Genomic DNA, 20,534 nt, shown 5'->3' on the forward strand with positions numbered 1-20,534 from the left:
CCCATAACTCATTGTCGTTACACCTCTGCGAACTGTAGTGTACAAACGCCCCTGTTAACATGGCCTCCCTCTCCACTGCATTGTCCCGCACTTTCCTGCCATGAATATATACACAAACCTGCTTTGTTCATCACAGTGTCCCAGTTTTTATGTCTGTCCAGGCTAATGAGGTGAAAAATTAGCTTGAGGCACACCAGAGAAGCTTTCGGGGTCAGCAGCATGCAAAGCAGTTTTTGGTGTGAGTTAGCTACAGATAGGGCATTGTTTATTTATACACCGGAAGAACAAAAAAGTTATCTAAAAGGTCATCAGCGGCTGGCTGATTGTGGATCAGTGATGGTCAGTTATTTCAGTTCATAATGTCAAGGTCCACGTCAGATAGTGTCAAGTTGGTGCTGTATTTGAAAAAAAGTTTAAAGTCTAAATTATTCTTATTGTCAGCAAATCCCTTGAAAAGAATGAGTCAAAGCTTGATTTAAAATAAAAAAAAACATGGAAAATTCAAAACAGTTGAAATATCACACAAAACAGGAGTGGAAGTGGAAAAGTTAATGTCGTCACTAAATGCATCAGAGTTCAGTGGAAACAGGCTCGGTGAACAAATCATGACTCACATGAAGCAAGTGACTTAAAGATCCACTAAAGCTTCTGCTCCACTGAAGAAACTAAAAAACTGCAGCAAAAAAAACAAAAACATCATCACCATATGTGTATCAATCCACAGCTGAAAATAGTCCCCAACAAATGTTCTATTAACTCCTGTTAGTTCTTTCAAGAAATCACTGTAGCTTTAATTATAGCCAAGATTTGTTTACAAAAAGAGAAACATAAAATAACGCCAGTTTTATCCTATAATTCCTGGAACCCTCAGGAGAGTGTTGAACTGTCAAAAATGTAATATATCTATAGAAATCCTTGCCTCTCTTAAGCTTTAAAGTTACTAATTGCTCAATCACTATGCTTTTCTCTGATGAAAGATTTCATAAGACCGAGGTTTAGAAAGTTTTCCCTTGAGGGACACGTAAAGGAAATGTGTCATTGCACAAATGAAGTATAAATATAAAAGTCACCGAAAGTTGAGTCACAAGTTTTTTATATGACCACAGTACATGAAAAGGTCTAAATTTCCCTCAGTTTAAACAGTCCACATACAAACAGAACTTCATATACTACACAATGTGAGAGGAAATAGATTTTAGACCGTGGGTGGTCAACCATGTGGAGTCTGGGGCAGGATGTTTTGTTTTATTGAACCTGCTCCTTCCTGTATTTGATCTGTCTAGAAGTTGGTCCCATTCTCCCAAAGGGTGAAAATATCCTCCCAAGCCGGCTGCTACTGCTGCTGCTGCTGCTGCTGCTGCTGAAATTCATCTGATGATTGAGTCAGAGATGATGCCGGCTGCCTTCACTTCCAACAAAATGACTCAACGCTCAAGTCCAATCACCATCACACTATTCACTGCGATCAAACAAGTGACATGACAGCAGATAAAATGCACTTCCTGTGTATTATGCTGAGTTGGATGCATTTTTTGCACTGCTGGCATGCAGATTTGGATTATTTTAGCTGGTTTTGATTTTTCCTGATAAAGAATAGACATGAGAGAAAACAGGCCCAGGGTCTGTATATGTGGTCAGAAAATGCTGAGAAATTCATAAGTAACGACACAATACTTCATAGGCAAAGAAAGAAGATTTTATTACACTGAACTGGCACAATAAAGCTATGTCATTGGTGATTAATAGTGTGTCAGCTGAGGTTGAGGTCAATTCACCTTCTCCTCGGTTCCCTTTAAGTGTTAAATGAAACTCCAATTGACTTACTAATGATTCTGGTGGACAGGTGAGCCCATATTAAATCTTCAAGTTAATTAAAATCATCTCCTGTGTGACACTGAGCTCACCGTCTCTCCATGCTGTCTGCGGGGAAGAGTATTTCCTGCCACAAGCAGGCATAAGTGGTGAATCAGATGCAGTGACATCAAAGTAGTGAGTCATCAAAACAAACCAGCCAAATGAATTAGATGCACCTTGTCAACGGGTTGTTGACTCTCGAAAAGCGAGCAGCGTTTTGACAGAAACTCAATTGAAATGCTCAAAAACCTGCTCGCATTGCAGTGCACAACTTCATGCACACACCATAAACAAAATGTGTACATCATTAACATTTCAACTGACCTTTTTTCTGTGTCAAAGTACACGCAGCCCCGTCAAATAACACCACACAAACAGCAGTGTCTGTCCACAACACACACACACACAAGAATATGAAAGAAAAGCCTTCCTGTACAGACAGACTGGAATCACACATAAACAGTTTCACCCCAGGGAACCTCACTTATTACAGGCGTTTTTGGCTTATTTTCCCAAGGTGACCGTTTCATTTTGTCCACACGCTTCAGTTCAAACACACTCCTGTGCTCATAGGTCCATCTAGTGGTGCTAAGAGGCATTTGAATCAAATAACCTTTGTGGTATATTACTGATGCTTGAGTAAACAAATCAGATCAGAGTGTGGTTGTTAAAGATGAAGTGACAAAATAACAGAGATGCCTGTTTTCAAAATGGGCAAAAGCTGAAATCTCCATTTTAATGAAGTATGGTAAGCACACAAGATTTTACAGATTTCTGACTTGTAAGGCACCACAACTTGGACAGTCTTCCCTTCCTTTAGCAAGTACATGTTGTGTACATTACTTTTTTCTAATTTAAAAACACCTTCCTTCTCACCAGTCATCTCACTTCCAAAACAGTGCATACTATAGCGTGGCTAATCTCATGTGAAGAGCAGTGTGATGACCTCAGTGTGAAAGACCTGGCCTGGCCTCTACGATATCCACATATGATAGTAGATTTAAATATGCATGTACAACAATAAAAGACAATGTATAAATGTGATTTAAAAACTCTAAAAACACTAAATTCATCAGGCAGGTTGTGATAAAATACTGTGGACAGTTCTTCTCTGGGCTCACAGACCAATCCTGCCCTTTAAAATGAGCAGCAAAAGTTTAAAATCCATTCAAAACTATAAATGATATAAAGATGCCTCATGCATTCTAGTAATTGATATTAGCACTATTACTGTCTCTCATATATGTGAACATCCATAGTGCAACCTTTTCAGTTCCTTTTATGTGGCAACTTACATCATGTCGTATTCAGGACGATATATCTACTATTGATTCTAATTGGAACTGAATGAACGATCATCTACTGGAAATACACTTAAATAATCTCTTCAAATAACTTACAAAGAACCTAAGCACTAACCTGAGATCACAACGCAGGCATGGGTGGTAGTGACAAAATCTCATAGGCCTATTTTTTTAATACCAAATACCAAGCTAACAAAATTTTACAAAAAACAAAACAGTATGTCAAATTTAATATCACAATACTGATATTTTTTTACAGTAAATCTCCAAGCTGCACCTTCACAGTAATATTTGCTAACTTGGATACTGAATATTCATATTAGTGTGGTGATTAGTGATGGTGGTTCCACAGGGAATAGAAATTAAACTCTGGGCCTATTGACTGAGTAAAACTGCACAAACTGTAACCAGGTTTTCTGTGGTCAATTTTTACAGATTCCACTGGAAGCTTATGGGCTCCTGCACTGCTCCTGCAACAGAAGTCTGCAGGACGAGCGAGTCAAGTGAGACCATTCGTGAACAGAAAACAGGTTCACAGAATCTTTGCAGTGTTTTAGGCCCTGTTCAAGTCAGACAACACATTAAAACATTTATGACGCATCCCATAATTCTCAAGAGAGGAATAAATCAAGGTGCCCTGCAAATGAAAAACGTACATTAACCCTTTTAGTAATATATATATATATATTTAGATAACAGCTAAGCCTGAGCTAAACATGCACTAATTAAAAATCATCATAATATTCTCAAGCAGTTATGCTCCTGTTGGGTCTACAATGAAATATTCTTATAGAAACTTACCATACAATATTGTATGTACATATATATATATATGCTCTGCAAAACACTTTTTCTTTCTTTGCACCTCACCATTTAAACAAAGCTAAAAAAAAACGAAAACATTATTTTACATATTCTATTTGATCTAGATCTAGGCCTATATCTACAACTACTTACATTGTGGCCCCTCTACAAGATGGGGTGCCCAGATTATGTAAAGACCCACTTGAAAGTCTTATCATTGAAGTTCCCATTGTGTTCCAGTGGTGCAGTTCCTTTGAAACATATTTGAACCTGGGGCACTGGGGGGTCCTGGAGGTCAGGGGCCCCAGGTCAGTGGTCCTGTTTACCCAGGGGGTGATCCAGCTTTCCATTCACTTCTCATGAGGTTTTGATGTATGTTTATGTTATGCAAGTAGAGGTACCTGTTCAGAAAGTCTTATATTTTCTTTAATTATTGAGGAAATCGTATGAAAATAAAGCCTTTACAAACCACCAAAACAATAAGATAAAGTGTGGTCCAAGCGTCTGGAGCAGAAGCTGTAACCTGTGTTGGGCGGGACTTCGGCTCTCATTGAAGTTACAACCCGCTCTTCCCTTTTTCACAAAGTGGGGTCAGGGGCCCCCTTCAGGTCTTTACAAGGTTTCTTGGGATGAACTCCAAGACTGGGTATTATTGTGCACTAGAGACATAAATTACCAGTTTTTACTGTATAAATACATTTATTTTAACGGCAATATGAACCGGGCTCTGTATGTTACCCGCCTTTTTATTCTCCCTGCATTACGTATCGCTGGGGTTGCTGGTGTTTAATCTTCAGCTGTGGGTGTCTGAATGGTTTACTGAGCCGTAGAGAAAAAGAGCTTCCCTGGCAGGCATCATCCCCCTCAGTCTGACCGCCCACAGTCCGAGGGGGGGGAGGTGGTGGTGGGGGGGGAGAAAGTGCTGCTTTGTGAATGAAGGGAGCGGCGGAGGGCTGAAAACTAACTTTACCAACATTATTTCCGACCGGGAAGGATTTTCACATTCAGCAGAGAGGCTTCGACGGCGCAACAGGCGACACCTGGCCGACAACGAGGAAGAAAATACAGTAAGTCACGAAACGTTTTAGGACCTTGTGTGGCACTGATAGGAAGCAGATTGACAGGCTTTTTTTTTTTTTTCTCGACGGAAAGATGCATGCATAGCAGCCGAACCGTGACTGGAATAACTGTCGTGAGATGGGAGATAATTTCAGGGCAGAATTTAACTCCACAGGCTCTTTCTCCATCTTTAGTCCTCCATTTATTTGTCCCAGCGTGGTTTTCCCACAGAGTGACTGTCGTGCAAGCTAATGTAGCCTCTTTATACACATTTTATAGCTAAGGTGAAGATTTTTGAGTGATTTGGAGATGGCATGGGATTGGCAAATTGCATCAGATCAGATTTTAAAGTTAATCCTGGAAAAAAAATTTTTTTTACAATGTACAATTCTAATTTATTTTAGATTAGCTGTCCATTTAATCCTGTTTATTCACAGTTGAGGCATTTCACCGTTTCATGCAAAGTTTCCATCTGCTCGCCAGTGTGTTTCGCAACATTTCATGACTCATGCAGAAGACGTGCATTCCCAATGTCACCAGGAACAAAAAATAGACTCATAGAAGACTCATTCATGATATTATGATTTTTTCTCCTCTAGGGACTGTGGTCTGTAAGTGGTAAACATTAAATCTAATGATGCTGTGGTCTAGATTTAGCTTGAGGGATGTTGTCCTTTTTAATAAAAAGAATTACTCCCTCATTATGTTTGTAAACCTTTTAATACTCTGTTTATTTTCTGGTTCTGATGAATGTACGGTGTAACTGAGCATTATTTTTTATTATTGATCTAACTGTTGATTATTTTCTCAATTCATTTATTAATAGTTTGGTGTGTGAAGTGTTTAAAAATGTTCATTATGATTTCCTAAAGTTCAAGTTGACAACTTCAAATGTCTCATCCAAAGCTGTCCAAAACTCAAAGATATTATCTCTGAAGACGCGACTAAACAATCTTAATCAAATAATGGTTGCGGCTCTTGTGGAATGCAACGGATAGTGATTTTGTTTCTTTTTCTTTCATTTTCAGAAGCTGTCTTGTTTGCTCAGGCCTCTCAGAGAAGCTGCACATCATGGTTGGGTGTTTTTCCTTTGTGGTCTGTCTTTGCCTGGTGGTGGTCGTCAGTGGTGAACCCTGCCTCATCATCAGCGAGGTCAACGCCGACAATCCGAGACTGGACACCACTGAGTTTGTGGAGCTGTACCACACCAGTGGACAACGGGCTTCGCTGGACGGCTACACCCTTGTCTTTTATAATGGAAATGGAAATATAGCCTACAAGGTGCTGGACCTCAAAGGCCAGAGCACAGACGACAGAGGTTTCTTCCTGGTGGGCTCAGTGGACATGCTTCCCAAACCGGCCATCCTCCTGCCTCCCAACACAGTCCAGAACGGCCCAGACGCCATCGTCCTCTACCACACATCTGCTGCTCGCTACAGTGAGAAGATGAACGTCACCACTGCCGGGCTGGTGGACGCCGTCGTGTACATGACTCGCCGTACCGGGGACACAGAGTTCCTTGCTGAAACCCTGACACCGGGAGAACCAGCCTTCGTTGAGGATGAAACAGCACTTGAGGCGGATGAGTCAATTGAGAGGTGCCTGCTGTCCGAAGATCGCTGGGGCTTTCAGGTGTCGTCACCATCCCCTGGTCAGCGAAACAACTGCACCCCGCCTGCTGCCCCAGCAACCAGTCCTGTCATTACTGAGCTGAAGCTGGGAGGAGGGCAGGTGGACGGGTTTGTGGAGCTGTCCGACGCCCCGGCTGCAGGTCCTCTGGTGCTGGTCGTGCTGGATGGGAAAACGGACAGAGTCAGTGTGAGCGTGGACGTGAATGTGCAGACGTCTAGGAACTGGTTGACCATAGAGAAGAACTACATGAAAGGTTAGTGTGCTGTGGGTTGTCACGGCCTCGTTCTCATGCTCAAGATAATGCACTTGACCCACACATTAAATTTACTGGTATACATGAGCCATTCAGTGCACGACGAAGCCATGGAAAGCTCCAATATGTGTTGGTCAAATTTATATTCCTTCGTTCACTTTCGTTTTATTGTAAATTCTTTCCGATTTCTTCTCAGGAGATGAGTCTGGGGCAGTGGCCGTTTACAGCGGCAGAGCCTCAGACTTCCCTGTGGGCAGCCCACTGAGCCAGATACAGCCTTTAGATGCATTTGTGTTCGCTGGGCCTGGAAACAAGCCTAGTGCCAACCTCACTGAGACTCTCATCCCAGGCAGACAGCCCTACCAACTCAGCAACAGGCAAGAAGCTATGATAGTTTTCCACCCCTATAAAACCACACCTATCAGACTGCAGCATTTGCAAGGAAAGAAAACGATGTGTTTCTGGTGTTGCTATCAGACGAGTTAGTAACGTTCAGTGGTTGGTTTTGAAGTCATAGTTTCAAGTATTGTGACATACATTCAGTCAACTTATGACCACTGTTCCTCTTTGCTGATGCACTTCTCCTGTCTTTGTCAAGTGTCATCACAGCAGTCACAAGTACGCTCTTACACTCAAATAAACTTAAATACACAATCACATAACAACACTCACATTGGAACGAGTTTAATTGACACCTCTGGTTAAAAACTGAGCATTATACAAAGAGATTAAGGGTTTACAGCCACGTTAGCAGCTCTGTGAGGCTGTACTTTGGTGCAATGGTGCTTCGAGCAAAATGTTAACATCAGCATGCTAACATGTTCACATTGGCATTGCTAACATGCTGAAGATTAGCAGGTATAATGTTTAGGCTACCATGTTATCCATGTTAGTTCAGCATGTTAGCACGCTGGCATTTGCTAATTAGCTGTAATCACAAAGTACAGCTGTAGTTGATGGGAATGTTATTAGTTGTGCAGCTATTTTATTATAACTCTGAATATTGAACAAAGGAAAATTTTGACCTTATGGCTGCGCTGGAGAAGTCACGTTATTATAGTTCATCCTTTTTTCTTTTTCTTTTTCTTTCTTTTTTCGTTTGTTTCTTACTGATTTCATTATTTTATCAGTTTGAGAGAGGGAGGTTTCTCTCTGAGTCGCTGTGGTGTGGCCTCCTGGGCCAGAGATCCCGGTGTCTTCTGGGAGGCCCCGCAAACTCCTGGGCTGCCCAACCTGTGCCCCTGGCCAAAGATCTGCCCTCATAGTATCGGTGAGTATTTGTGCATCCTGACGCTTTAAGTCTCTGTATGTCTGGTACAGCTTATGAAATGAGAAAACACTAAACTCTAAAAACTTTGGAACTTAAATTAGTGAGACAACATGCCAGAATATCACCACTGATATTCTGGCAGAAATATTAAAGGATACTAATTTGATAAAACTACCTGCTACAGCTTTAAGTTCACACCAACGATCCAATTTGACCAAACATTAAAAAAAACCCGAACCTTTTCATTATTCTTGCTTTCCTTTCATAGACGTTATTACTTTTTGGGAAGATGGAAGAAGAACTTTCAGATTGTGTTTTGACAGCTAAATTAAATTAGAATTGGATAGTTTCTGTTTTATTGTTGCTCATATTCTGCTCAAGTTGATTGTGATGAAATAGGTGTAAGCATTGCATCATGAAACCTTTAGGACCCATGGAGTAACCGAGAAAGAGACAGTTAATTTAGCTACTTAGAATGCAGAGGCTCAAACACAGACAAGTGAAAATATAGATTTCCTCATTGACCAGAAGAGGAACTGTGGGACAATGCTGGAACAAGCAGGGATGTCACAACACCAGAAACTTGGTAGTCAGTACCAGCACCATTGAAATTCCTTGATTCTCACTAGCAAATTTGATACAATGGCGCGTGCGTGCGCACACACACACACGCACACGCACACACACACACACACACACACACACACACACACACACACACACACACCCCTCCAGCCTAGTTTGACAGACTGAATGGTAATGACGGAAGCCTTCCAACACTATGAGCACCCAGCTCACATTCTGAGCTCTCTCTCTCTCTCTCTCTCTCTCTCTCTCTCTCTCTCTCCCTCTCTCTCTCGCTGATTCGTCTGTCATAGTCAGACTGGTTAAAAATGACAATGCATACATGTTTATTTGCATATTGAGGAAGGAAGTGCGATCCGATCACAAACGTTGACTCGACGAATGTCGTGACGCATTCTAATAGGTGTGAACTGATGCACTTGGAGCTGTCCACTTGTGATCAGATCAGATCATCCATGTTAATGCCAGGCCTCGCTCACCTATGTACAGACCAGATTTTGAAATGCTCTGTGACACTGTTTGCATACTGGCTTTTGTTTGACTATAAAGAGTCGCTGTTGATCCGTCTCAAATGCAACAACTCTTGGTATGTTGTTTTTTTTTTGTTTTTTTTTTTCACAAGTCGCAACGGACCTGTTGCTGCACTTGCTGCCACCGTTCCACGTATTGCTGTTACTTTTACTGTGGCGTCCTTGCCTTCCTTCTTCTGTTTGTGTTTGACGTCAGACTAGAACACTTGTAGGGTTTTTATTCTGCCCCGTCAGTCCCAGAAGAATCATATCCCCTGCAAGATCTACAGTACTGTAGAAAATCAGAAAATTTTCACAATTTTGCCATCGACTTGGTAAAGACGTATTGGTTCTTGTGACATCATTAAGGACAAGTATTGAAATGAAAGAATTGAGTTTCTGAGGTGTGCTGCTCCAACAAGAAACTGCTATTAAGAGAAATGAAAGGGGGGGGGGGCTCTTTGTTGGAGAAATTAGGTGTTAATTTCTCCTTTCACAAATATTGAGGTTGAAAAAGCCCCGTGGCCTGGGACATGGGTACCTGAGTACAGTCTTGTGCAGGGCTGTGTTTGAATGGCTTGATCAATTCTGATTTTGATCTTTATTAATTACAATATTAAGCGTGGCATTTTATCAGCAGGAGTTCATACAGACACAGGTCAAGAAATGAACCTATTATCACATATACATATAGATATAAATACAAGGTTAGATTCTGCAGGAAAAAGTGTGGTCTGTGAGGAGGATTCTCTTTTATATGTGATCAAATAAATAATAATAAAATGTATTGTTTAAGCAGGCTAATTGTTGTAGATGATGATTTTACACACCATGTTTTTCCACTGATGTTATTGGAGAGTCATCACAAGATGGTAAAAAAAATGGGCTGTAACTAAATGAAACCAATATTCTTCTTTTCTGCAGAACACTAGCAAAATTAATTGCTTAAAATTTTTATTTGGTCATCTCGATAATGTTGCGGTTAAAGGAATAATATGCGTATTTGCTTTCTTGATAAGAAGTAGATGAGAAGATTGATACCACTCTCATATTTTACTGTTAAGTTTTACAGTTACTTTGGTTTTTCAATTAAATGATTTAGGGATGCTGCTAGGAATTTTTTGTCACCTTTGGACACAGTCAAGCTAGCTGTTTCCTACCTGTTTCCCGTCCTTATGCTAAGCTAAGCTGTATCTTCATATTTAACAGATAGACATGAGAGTGGTGTGTTTATCTTTTCATCTAACTCTTGGCAAGAAAGACAGTAGGTATATTTCCCAACATGTCAAGCTATTCCTTCAACAGCATCCAATAAACGTCTTCTTTTATGCTTTAGTGATTCCAGGAGGTACAGAGTCGCCGCCTCACCTCCCACCATGGGGGAACAGCGACTTCCTTATCAATGAGCTGAACACTGACACACCGGGCGCAGCTGAAGATGGCGAGTACATCGAGCTTTGGCACCCGTCAGGTCGTCGGGTCTCCCTGCAGGGGATCTGGATACTGCTGTTCAGTGCACACAACAACAGACCGTACAGGGAGATCAGCCTGAGTGGACACTTCACCACTTCTAAGGGTTACTTTCTGCTGGGCAGTGACAGGTTGGTGCCGGCTCCATCACTTCGCCTGCCTCCCAATACCATCCAGAATGGACCAGACGCTGTGGCGCTCTATCGCAGTCCTTTTGGTCCCCCGTCTGCTGCACAAAGGGGGATTCCCACTAAAGGCCTGCTGGATGCAGTGGTGTACCGGCAGAGAGGATCAGATAAAGAGGCGCAGGAGTTGAGTAAAGCTCTGACCCCAGGACAGCTGCCTCTGTTGGAGGATCCAGAGGTTCTGCCTGGTGATGAAGCTCTCAGTCGCTGTAGAGGCCTTTACCCTCATGACCTGTCTGCTTTTTCAGTGAGTACAAAGGGGAAAGATTTCAAAGAGTGTGTTGAAATTAAATAGGAAGTGAGTCCTGACTAAAAAATTACAAATGGGTAGAAACACACTACACTGGGAAACAAAGAACTCCCATTTCTAATGAAAACTTTAATTTCTAGTAAATACAAACAAGTCAATAAAGGAATAGTTTGCGAAGTTTTTGCAGCCAAACAAAATGTTTTCTCTTTTTGCATTAATATTTAGATTAATTCCGTCTCCAATCACTGGATATATCACAGATATAGATAAAAATAAGATATGCATCAATTACCATAGGTGGCTCCACCCACCCCTCTGAGGGAGAACAGCTGTCCCCGCCCACCTCCAGCCCCTGAGGGTGTGGTCATCAGTGAAGTGGCTAGTGGCCACTGGACCAATCACAGCCAACAGAGGGCCTTCGTGGAGCTGCATGGGCCCCCGATGACAGATCTGCAGGGTTTGGTGCTCACCGTGTTTGACCAGGAGCGCAGCGGGACCATCATTGCTCTTCCTCTGACGGGATGTGTTGATCAGGATGGATTTTACATTGTTGGAAATGTCACTGGAGCAGGTGAGGACATTGGAAGACGTTGCTCAGGGATAGATGACGGGCTGGAAAAGGAAAAAAAATCTTTTCTATCTCCCCCTTTTTAACTTTTATCTCTTTCTCTTTTCCTGTTTTTTTTTTCTTATTCCTACCATCTCTCACTACACTCCTGCACCTCCTCTCTCTCCTGCATAGATCAGACTTTCCCAGAAGGCTCCACGGTGCCGGTACGGGGTGCGGTAGTCCTGTGCTATGACCTGTTCAGTGTCTGCAGAGCTGGAACTGCTCTGACCAACTCCAGTTTAAGAGATGTACTTGTGTTCAGTGAAAACCAGAAGCTGCTCTCCTCTCTGTCGACCACCAGAGGGAGACAAGTGATTCCAGCTCTCAGGTAAACGCACACAGGATCAAACAACTTTTACAGGTTTGAACTTTTACACCGCTGTTTTACACCACAGTCTTAAACCCAGTTAAAGCTATAACCTGACTGCTGAAAATGCCATGTAAAGGTGTGTAAATCTTAATTGGGTCGAGGCCACCGACAAACTAAGAACCTGGTCAAAAGACCTGCATGGGCCCTCTTATACTTATTTATCACAGCTGGCTCACTTTTCAAAGGAGAAGATTACCATGGTAACCAATACTGCACTGCTAACTGGGGCAGGTTACACTGAGGGGATTGGATCAGAACAAATTAAAACGTCCCTCCTGCTATAACCGTTCAGTGATCTAGGAATTCTGACAGGTTTTCTGACAATTCACTTTTTAATCTGTAATTAGAGATATTAGAGATATGTTTAGCCTGAGTTAGTAACCTGCTATTTTGTTAAGGGCCTTTAAGACAATTATAGGCCACACACAATATTTGGGTTAGATTGAACTAATCAAACAATCAAACACTTACTTTCTTCACTTCAGCAACAGCAACCAGCATCAGGTAGTGTTATTAATGTGTATGTGTGTATATGTATGTATGGCATGAGTCATTCATTATGTTTTGGTCATTTTGAGGCAATGTCACACTTTCTGTTGTGCTTCATGTCATTCTAGGTATCCTTGCTCTTTTGACTTTATCATCCCATATTAGTACTGTATGTGCACAGTGTATTCATTCATTTCCTTGCATGTTGCATGTATGTGCAGGTCGGTGGAAGATGGTCCTGTCTCGCTCAGCCGGTGTTCATGCTGTGAGGTGAGAAGCCCCTCCTCCTGGACAAGCTCCTCACCCACACCTCACAGCACCAACCTCTGTCCGAGCCCCGCCTTCTCAAGTCAAATTGACCTTTGCCTCGGACCCCTCTCCAGTGACTGGCACGAGCAGTCAGGAGGTGAGGCCTCATAAATTTAGCTAAATCAAATGTGGAACAGTATAGATATTTTGTGGCAATAACTTTATTGAAATTATGGATTTGGCTCCTTTTTTGTGCCAGGATTAATGTTTTTGAAGGACTTGTCTAGTGTGTCCCCAGTGGACAAACCCTAATGTAGGAATTAATATAAAACTAAACTGTTCTGAATTATTGTCAAAATATAGCAGCAATTTCTTTTTTGGGTCATAATACAATAAACACAAGTTGACAGCTTCTTGTCTGTTTTCCACAGACTGCAGTGGTCTGATACAGGGGAAGAGAGTCGCTGAGGTGGCCGACTACCTGGAGAAGAGATGTCACTGTGGCATCTCCGCCTTGTATCTGCAAGGTGAGGCACTTTCACTCACTCTTTCATTTGAAACCGTCACATTTGGACAATTTTTATGCGTCTGTGCCAGAGACAGAGTTCTCCGTCCCATTCTTGTAAACACGGCATCTCGGTAACACCCTGAAGGAATTCCAATTTAGTCCAATCCTGGATTCAAGGATGAACTGATTGGATTTTGGTGGTCAAAGTTCAAAGGTCAAGGTCACTGTGAACTCACAAATCATGTTTTTAGCCATAACTCAAGAATTCATTAGCTAGTTATGACACGTCTCATAAGACAAAATGATAAAGATGATAAAAACATTATTTTATATATAAACGATCAAAGGTCAACTTCACTGTGACATAATGTTCTGCAAAAACATTTCTGCCTATTAATCAACATTGTAGCTCAGGAACAGAGGGGGTGATTGTCACCGTATTTCCTGTAAGTTGATTGGTTGGCAGAGGCGTACAACCACAGGGAGGTAATGCTAGGTAATGGAAGACGTGATAATCTCTCTGTTCATTCAAAGAATTTCAATGAAAAGGAAAAGATTATAGACCGTTGACATCACTGGCTCTGGAGGAGAAATTGGCTCTTAGCTATCAACACAGAGGTGTAGATTGCAGTTGCCATGGAGCTGTAGTAAAGTAGGGATAAGGAGCCGTCCGTATTGTGCAGGAGCAAACCATTACAACTGAATGAAGGACTGTTGTTACTGAGTATTATTTCTTAATAATAAAGCAGTGCATCACCAAGTTTAGTCTCATCGAGGGAAATCATGTAGAAATAGATGGGCTCAGTTATTTTTTTATTATTATTAGCTATTTCCGTGTCATTATCACATTCTGCATCTCTCACATACACTTAATAACCATGAATGGGTCTCTTCAGATCATAACTCCCACCTCCTGCTTCCTCTTTTCAGCATGTACACTTCCAAGAAGCTGAAGCACATTTTGAGAACTGTCATGTGTAGAAAATGAAAGTCTTGCCCGTCTGTTATTGTTCAAGGAGCCAACTTTTCTTGTGTGTCCGGGTGGCTGCGAGTGTGGGGGAACATCCAGGCGCTGTCGGACCACCAGAAGGCCCTCATCATCCAGACGTCGCACATGAATCCTTCATCGGTTCAGGGAGACGTCTGTGCTTCTCCAACCATGGACCGTTACACAAGCACAGGTTACCACCCTCTTGACACAAATCACAAACTAACCAGCGTACAAAGTGGACACAAACAGGGAGTTCACAGCTAATTCATCCTCATGTCAAAATAAAAAACATGTACTAATCAGCCCAATTAATTCTGTAGGCTGCTGTGAAAATTCACCTTGTTAAATCTTCTCAGCATGATCTCCAGGCCCTTCATCACTGTGTATCTTACTCTGCAGCCAGAAAAGACACGACAAAGCAAACAGCAGAATGGTGATCTGCTATGTTTTTATTTGACAACAGACAAGACTCTCCATCTCTCCATGAATACGGAGAGAGAGAGAGAATACATACATTTAATGTCGCATTAAGATTGTTTATAATGTGAAAGCCTAACCAGAGACCGCAGGTCACCTTTCACAACCAGGTGGAAATGAGTTCAGAGAGGGACAGACAAAAACGTGCTTAACGTTTACCTGTCTACCTGCTAAACAAAACAAAGACTTGAAACACAGATTTGATATACAAGATGCCAATTCTCCAGTGAATGTCACGTATTGATTCGGTCTGTGAGGACCATTTCTTTTCCCTTTTAATCTTGTGAGAAATGTCTTCCTCCTTGTTATACCTTGGTAGTTGGTCTGAATACTGAACAAAATGACTAAGTGATTTTCTCTAAACTAGAATTGAAATCTTTGCTCATCAAAACGTACATTTTCTGACAGTGATAATGTGACTGTTACACTTGCCAGTGCTGGTATTCAAGAGATTTTTTCATGTCAATAACGGAACATCATCATTTTAATATACAAACTCTACACATAATCAGTATTTTCTCTCAGGTGCAGTACTTACTAATCATCTAATCAATTTCATTTCATTACCTAATCATCCACCAGTTATGTTAGTTGATGAATACACAGCAGAGTCTTGGTCTTGTTTTTGCTTTTATTATAGTAGATGAATATTACATGTTTAACATCTTTTCTGTAGCATTTTTTTGAGTTTAAAAAAAAGAGGCGTGCAAATAAAAACAAAAAATAAATTATTGTAAATAATTTAATTTTAAGAAATTTTTATGAATTGCTTTTAAATTTACATCTTGGTGATAATGGGACTTTGTCTGTCCTTTCCACCGGACCTCACATAAAATATGTGAAAATATAATTAGTATAATTGAGAATATAAATAAATCATATAAATTAGTCCTAATAATTTCCATAATTTAATGACCAGTGTCTTTGAAACATCAACATCGATTCCAGGAGTCATTTGTCTCATCGAAGCATTAAAGAATGGTGAATGGTCTGAGATCTTGTAGCTGTTGATTTGTGAGCTGTAATTACCATCAATTGAAAGCACTTTAATGTTGAATTAAAAATGAAAAGTGTATAAGGGGGCAAAAACTAAATTTGCAATTAACATAGACCCCATTCAGACCTAATGCATCATGGGTGATCCGATCACAAGTGAAAAGTACGTCAGTTCACAGGGGAGAGAGGAGTAGTAGTAGTAGTAGTAGTAGTAGTAGTAGTAGTAGTAGTACAAAGCTATTGAAGGAGTGCTGGCTGTAGCATTAAAATGCACTCGCTGTTACCACTAGTAATTAATGGCGTCTGAAATTTGAAGGATTATGATTATATGAATTACTCCTGTGGCTTTAAATGTTGTTGCTGGAATACACTACTTGTCCCGACATGTTAAAACATATTTCAATAACAAAGAAGCTTTTAGAGGAAAAAAAAAAAAAACTCGCACTGTGAGTAGGCTACCATGGAGTAAGAGCCTGAGATGATCTGTTACATAGACTCTCTGCTTTGTGTTGTCTACTTTGATCAGGGTGTTTGAACTGATGTGTTTTAAATTTATCAGCTTGTTCAGAAACTGTAACTGAGCTTTATTTGATTCTCTCCTAGCATCTACCCTGGGGTTACAGATCGGGCTGATAATAGCAGTGCTCCTGCTGCTGGGACTAGGAGCTGCTCTCTTCACATATTTCTACAGGAGGAGGTGAGGACTCTTGTTATTTGCATTATTCTCTCTTCTGTGGTGGATGTGCACACTGATCACAGATATTTCTACATCTTTATATAGTGATCATGACGACAGCATTTAATGTCTGAATTCTATTCTAGAAATCCTGTTCATTAACGTGTTAATTTTTTGACGTTTCTTTTGATTACACAGTGATTAGATGATGTGAATAGGACATTTAAAAACAAATGTGTGTAATTGAGAGTCTGTAATGCTCATTAAGCTTCATTGTTGGAAGTGTAATTACAGAAGCCATTGCTTTTATTTCTCCCCGACCCACAGCGATAAATTCCCTGATTCTTTATTTAGAAAAGCCTTTGGTTGTGTAGAAGTCACATTCAATTTGTTGCTTTTTCCTTTTGAGAAGTCTAAATTCTTAGAAAGGGAAATGAAAAAGCAGCAGTGTTCAGTGGTGTTAAAATATTAAGAAAGGAACATGGAAGACAACTGTGAGAAATTAGAGCTGTCTGAAACTACTTGGAACTGTTGACATGGCTCTAAACTACTTGCTAAGTTACTGTAAGTCTGATATATAAATATCTATTATAATATAATATAATGAAATACAGTGTCAGTATGAATACAGTGTAATACTGTGTTATCACTGTCATAATAGCAATAATATGCAGAATTTTCAGTGTAATGAGAAACATATTCCTATAAAAACTGCAAATTGCAACTGCAAACTACCTGGATTTGAGGTTAAAGGATCCTTTTAAAGATTTGGGGATTTTTTTCTGTGCATTTTTAATCCATATTTCTGGCAAAGTTTCAGATTTGCAGACTAGCACAACATTTACCAAAAGTGTGAAATGTCAGCAGTAAATGTCAGGTTACAGTGTCGGATTGTGACTCAGAATTAAAGAGCAAGATCTTTCTTATCTTACCATTTCGCACAAACATAGAACAGTCGAGGAGAAGATGCATGTTGGAGCTTCAGATTTCTCCACCAGCCATAACATCTTACTCCTACACTCCTGCTTTTTCTTGACTTCTTGAAACCTCCTTAATGCTAATCCCCATCGCTCTCTTCACCTGTGTGCGTGTGCAACAAATAGGCTACAGGAAGTTCATAACTGTGGGCAGGAAATAGTTTAAACTAATTCTGAGAAAAGCAAGAAATCAGAGTGAGGCAGTGGTGGTAGATAAGGCTGAGGGCAGAGTGGGGACAGTCAAAGAGTAAATTTTAAAACTTTATCAATAAAATACCCCAGGAATAGTTTGAATGTGAGTGACTGGAAACTTTATTTTAATTGCCATGTGTTGTCTCCCAGGAACTCCTGATCAATACGCCTGTGTGACTTTGTTAAATTTGTTGTCTCTGTTCTCAGGCGTCCTCTGGACTACTACACCATGGAGCTGAGTGAACACGCAGAGGGACTGTCAGACCTATAATCCAGGCTTTGAAATCACTGCGTCTGCATCTGGAAGGTGTCGTGTGCGTGGGAGGACTTGAGCAGAGAGAGCGAGAGACAGGGGTAATCAGAGGTGAATTTGACCTGTGCGTAACTGATTGTGTGGTTGTTTTGAAACGAAAAATGCCACCACAAGTGTCCTTCTCTGTGTCTGCGGGAGATCACTGATGAAAAATGACTTGTAGTTGTCTGTTAACAGCGCAGTTGCATCCAGTGTGTGACGTGATATTTCATGGCACCGGTGACGTCAAAATCAGGCAACCCACGAGTTGAATTTAAAAAGATAAGATAAAATCATATTTAGTGTCCAACCTTTGCCTGTGAACTGTGCTGGTTATTACTTTTAAAGGAAAAGGAAGATAAAAGGGAGGATTTTTTTTTAAATACTTGAGTCCTGAATGGTCATTTTTGTTGACTTGTTTATGTTACTGTGGAAAAAGCCTGTAAATTTAAACAATTCAAACAACCGTGCTCTTGATTTATGCAGGAAGCTCTATCAGTTTAATGAACTTCCCATCATCACATTCTCAGCTGGTACTGCGGTGTTTTAACAACAGGCTTTTTTAACCAAGATAATATTTGTTAAGCTCACATTTATTCTTCAGAATGGGTTGACTTCCTGCTTCATTTTCCCGCTGCGTGCTGTAGTCCAGTTTAGACTTTAGTCAATCTAAGGGCTTGATTGTCTTTTTAAATGTGAATGTCTTTAGCTAACTTGTGATGAGTGTCTGTAACCACTTTTTTATGCTTACGTAAAGCAAACTGTTTACATTTTCTTGATTTGAAAATTAGAAAAAAAGAAAAAGGGGGTATGAAAGGCGGATGTTGAAGTAATTTCTTGAATGAAGTGTATTTGTATCCTGCGATGAGAGACTGCTTGGTGTGTTGAGAAGAAGAAAAAAAAAATCAGCTATTTTATGTTCTTGTGATTTTAGCGGCTCAGAAACTTCTGCTGTGCCTTTGACCTGTGTGTTATTTGATCAGCTGATTCCTCATTTACTAGAGGGAAAGTACAGCCATCTCTGCTGCAGCCATAATGATGTTAGTATTCTCAGGGGGCGGGGGAGGGGGGGGCATTTATACGCAATTTAAAGTGAGAACTCATTGTAGAAATACAGAGAAATTTTGATTGGTTAAGTTGATTTTTTTAATAGATTCTAAAAATCAAAGTTTATACAAAATAATCATCAACTTGCCAAGACAAAGTGCCATGAAATAAACATATATACTTGGATATGCTCCATTTTTGATGATGTCAATGTGCCGCTTGCCTTGTGATGTCGCCTTACTCCTCTGCAGAGGTGCACAGAATTTCACTTTGTTTGCTTTAAATACCTTGGTGAGGAGATTTTCATCCTCAGTGCCATTTTCCTCAGTTCTGATTTCTCAATATTTCTTAATCCTCCCCTGTCAAGCAAAATTAACCCCATGAAATCAGATTTATTAGCAGCAACACTGCGGCTCTCATATAAGTCCATCAGTTTGGTAAAAATGAAAAAACGACATGTAAAACCAGAAAAGTTATTTAAATTAAGGCCTTTTTAGCTTTCAAAGTGAACAAATATGATTTTTTCCCTTGTAATTGTGTTATGCAATATTCTTGAAATGCCTTTTATTGTAAGCTTATATATTTTTAGGTTTTACATAAAATAGTACATATAGTAAGTTTTAAACATAAAGCACGTGGAGGCGAGTGCACCTCAAGATAATATGTTGAGATGCAAATATGTCGACTCTCGAATGAAGTAATAAAAGAAGCTACACAATGCTGAATGTTGCTGTAGCACTTTGGCTCAGAGCACTTGTTTAATGTGGGAATCACATTCATCTCTATATACTGTATTTATATAAAGAGCACTGACAACAATCTATAGAAGTGGAAAAGAACAAAGTGGCAGAACAAAGTTTTTTCACCTCAGTTGCATATTCAGATCAGGAGCAGTAGTCTTCAAATCTTAACATGACTGTAAGCAAAACCAGAAACTCACAAATCTTATTATGGGGCACTAGAAGTCTGTTAACATGCGGTAAATCTTCATGGTCTACTTACACACTGAACAACATGTCACAGGAAACACTGGAAAGAAAACTTTGTATCATCTGCAACCCCGGGTCATAATTTAAAAGCTGTCTTTTCAGTGTTTGCCTTCCAGTTTATTTCCCCTGTTTTCCCTCCAATGTCATGTATGTGTAGCAGGTTTGAAATAAAATAATTCCACAGATGTGCAATTTTAAGTTTCACAGTTGTTCTTCAACCTGTTGTGTCTCGTTCTGTCACTGCTCTCTGTTTGATATGCTCCATTTTCAATATCCAATTACAATCTCTAGGCAGCCACTAAACACCCCCCCCGCCCCGCCCCGCCCCGCCCCGCCCCAGACTACAGTCTGTTCGAAAGTTTCAGATGTGCAGTAGTGCAGCCTGCCCACATCTGTATAGAGGATCATATCTTTGCTCTTGACAGAAATACTTGGTTTGTTTATTCATCATCTGTCTGCAGTAGCACTGCCTGGTGCATTTCTTAACCAAAACTCT

At 40.5% G+C, this 20,534-nt stretch overlaps 1 protein-coding gene across 1 annotated transcript; it reads left to right on the plus strand.

The window, feature by feature from the left end:
- Positions 1-4,906: 4,906 nt before the first annotated feature.
- On the plus strand, positions 4,907-20,223 carry LOC111220363. The gene is made up of 12 exons (XM_022743430.1): positions 4,907-5,029; positions 6,050-6,906; positions 7,103-7,283; positions 8,037-8,176; positions 10,607-11,172; positions 11,473-11,746; positions 11,918-12,113; positions 12,866-13,050; positions 13,325-13,420; positions 14,418-14,582; positions 16,469-16,562; positions 17,918-20,223. Exons 2-12 carry the CDS (start codon positions 6,093-6,095, stop codon positions 17,979-17,981), a joined length of 2,775 nt encoding a protein of 924 aa, XP_022599151.1. The 5' UTR covers positions 4,907-5,029; positions 6,050-6,092; the 3' UTR covers positions 17,982-20,223.
- The last annotated feature ends 311 nt before the right edge of the window (positions 20,224-20,534 follow it).

Source organism: Seriola dumerili, unplaced genomic scaffold, assembly GCF_002260705.1.
Source record: "Seriola dumerili isolate Sdu_G_001 unplaced genomic scaffold, Sdu_1.0 BDQW01000068.1, whole genome shotgun sequence".
Classification (NCBI taxonomy): domain Eukaryota; kingdom Metazoa; phylum Chordata; class Actinopteri; order Carangiformes; family Carangidae; genus Seriola; species Seriola dumerili.

What these genes read in the sequence shown, in the direction of transcription:
- LOC111220363 (XM_022743430.1), top strand. Translation starts at nt 6,093, where the DNA reads ATGGTTGGGTGTTTTTCCTTTGTGGTCTGTCTTTGCCTGGTGGTGGTC. An exon ending in AGAGAAGAACTACATGAAAG is followed by an intron (nt 6,907 to 7,102) that starts GTTAGTGTGCTG and finishes ATTTCTTCTCAG; the next exon opens with GAGATGAGTCTGGGGCAGTG. An exon ending in ACATATTTCTACAGGAGGAG is followed by an intron (nt 16,563 to 17,917) that starts GTGAGGACTCTT and finishes CTCTGTTCTCAG; the next exon opens with GCGTCCTCTGGACTACTACA.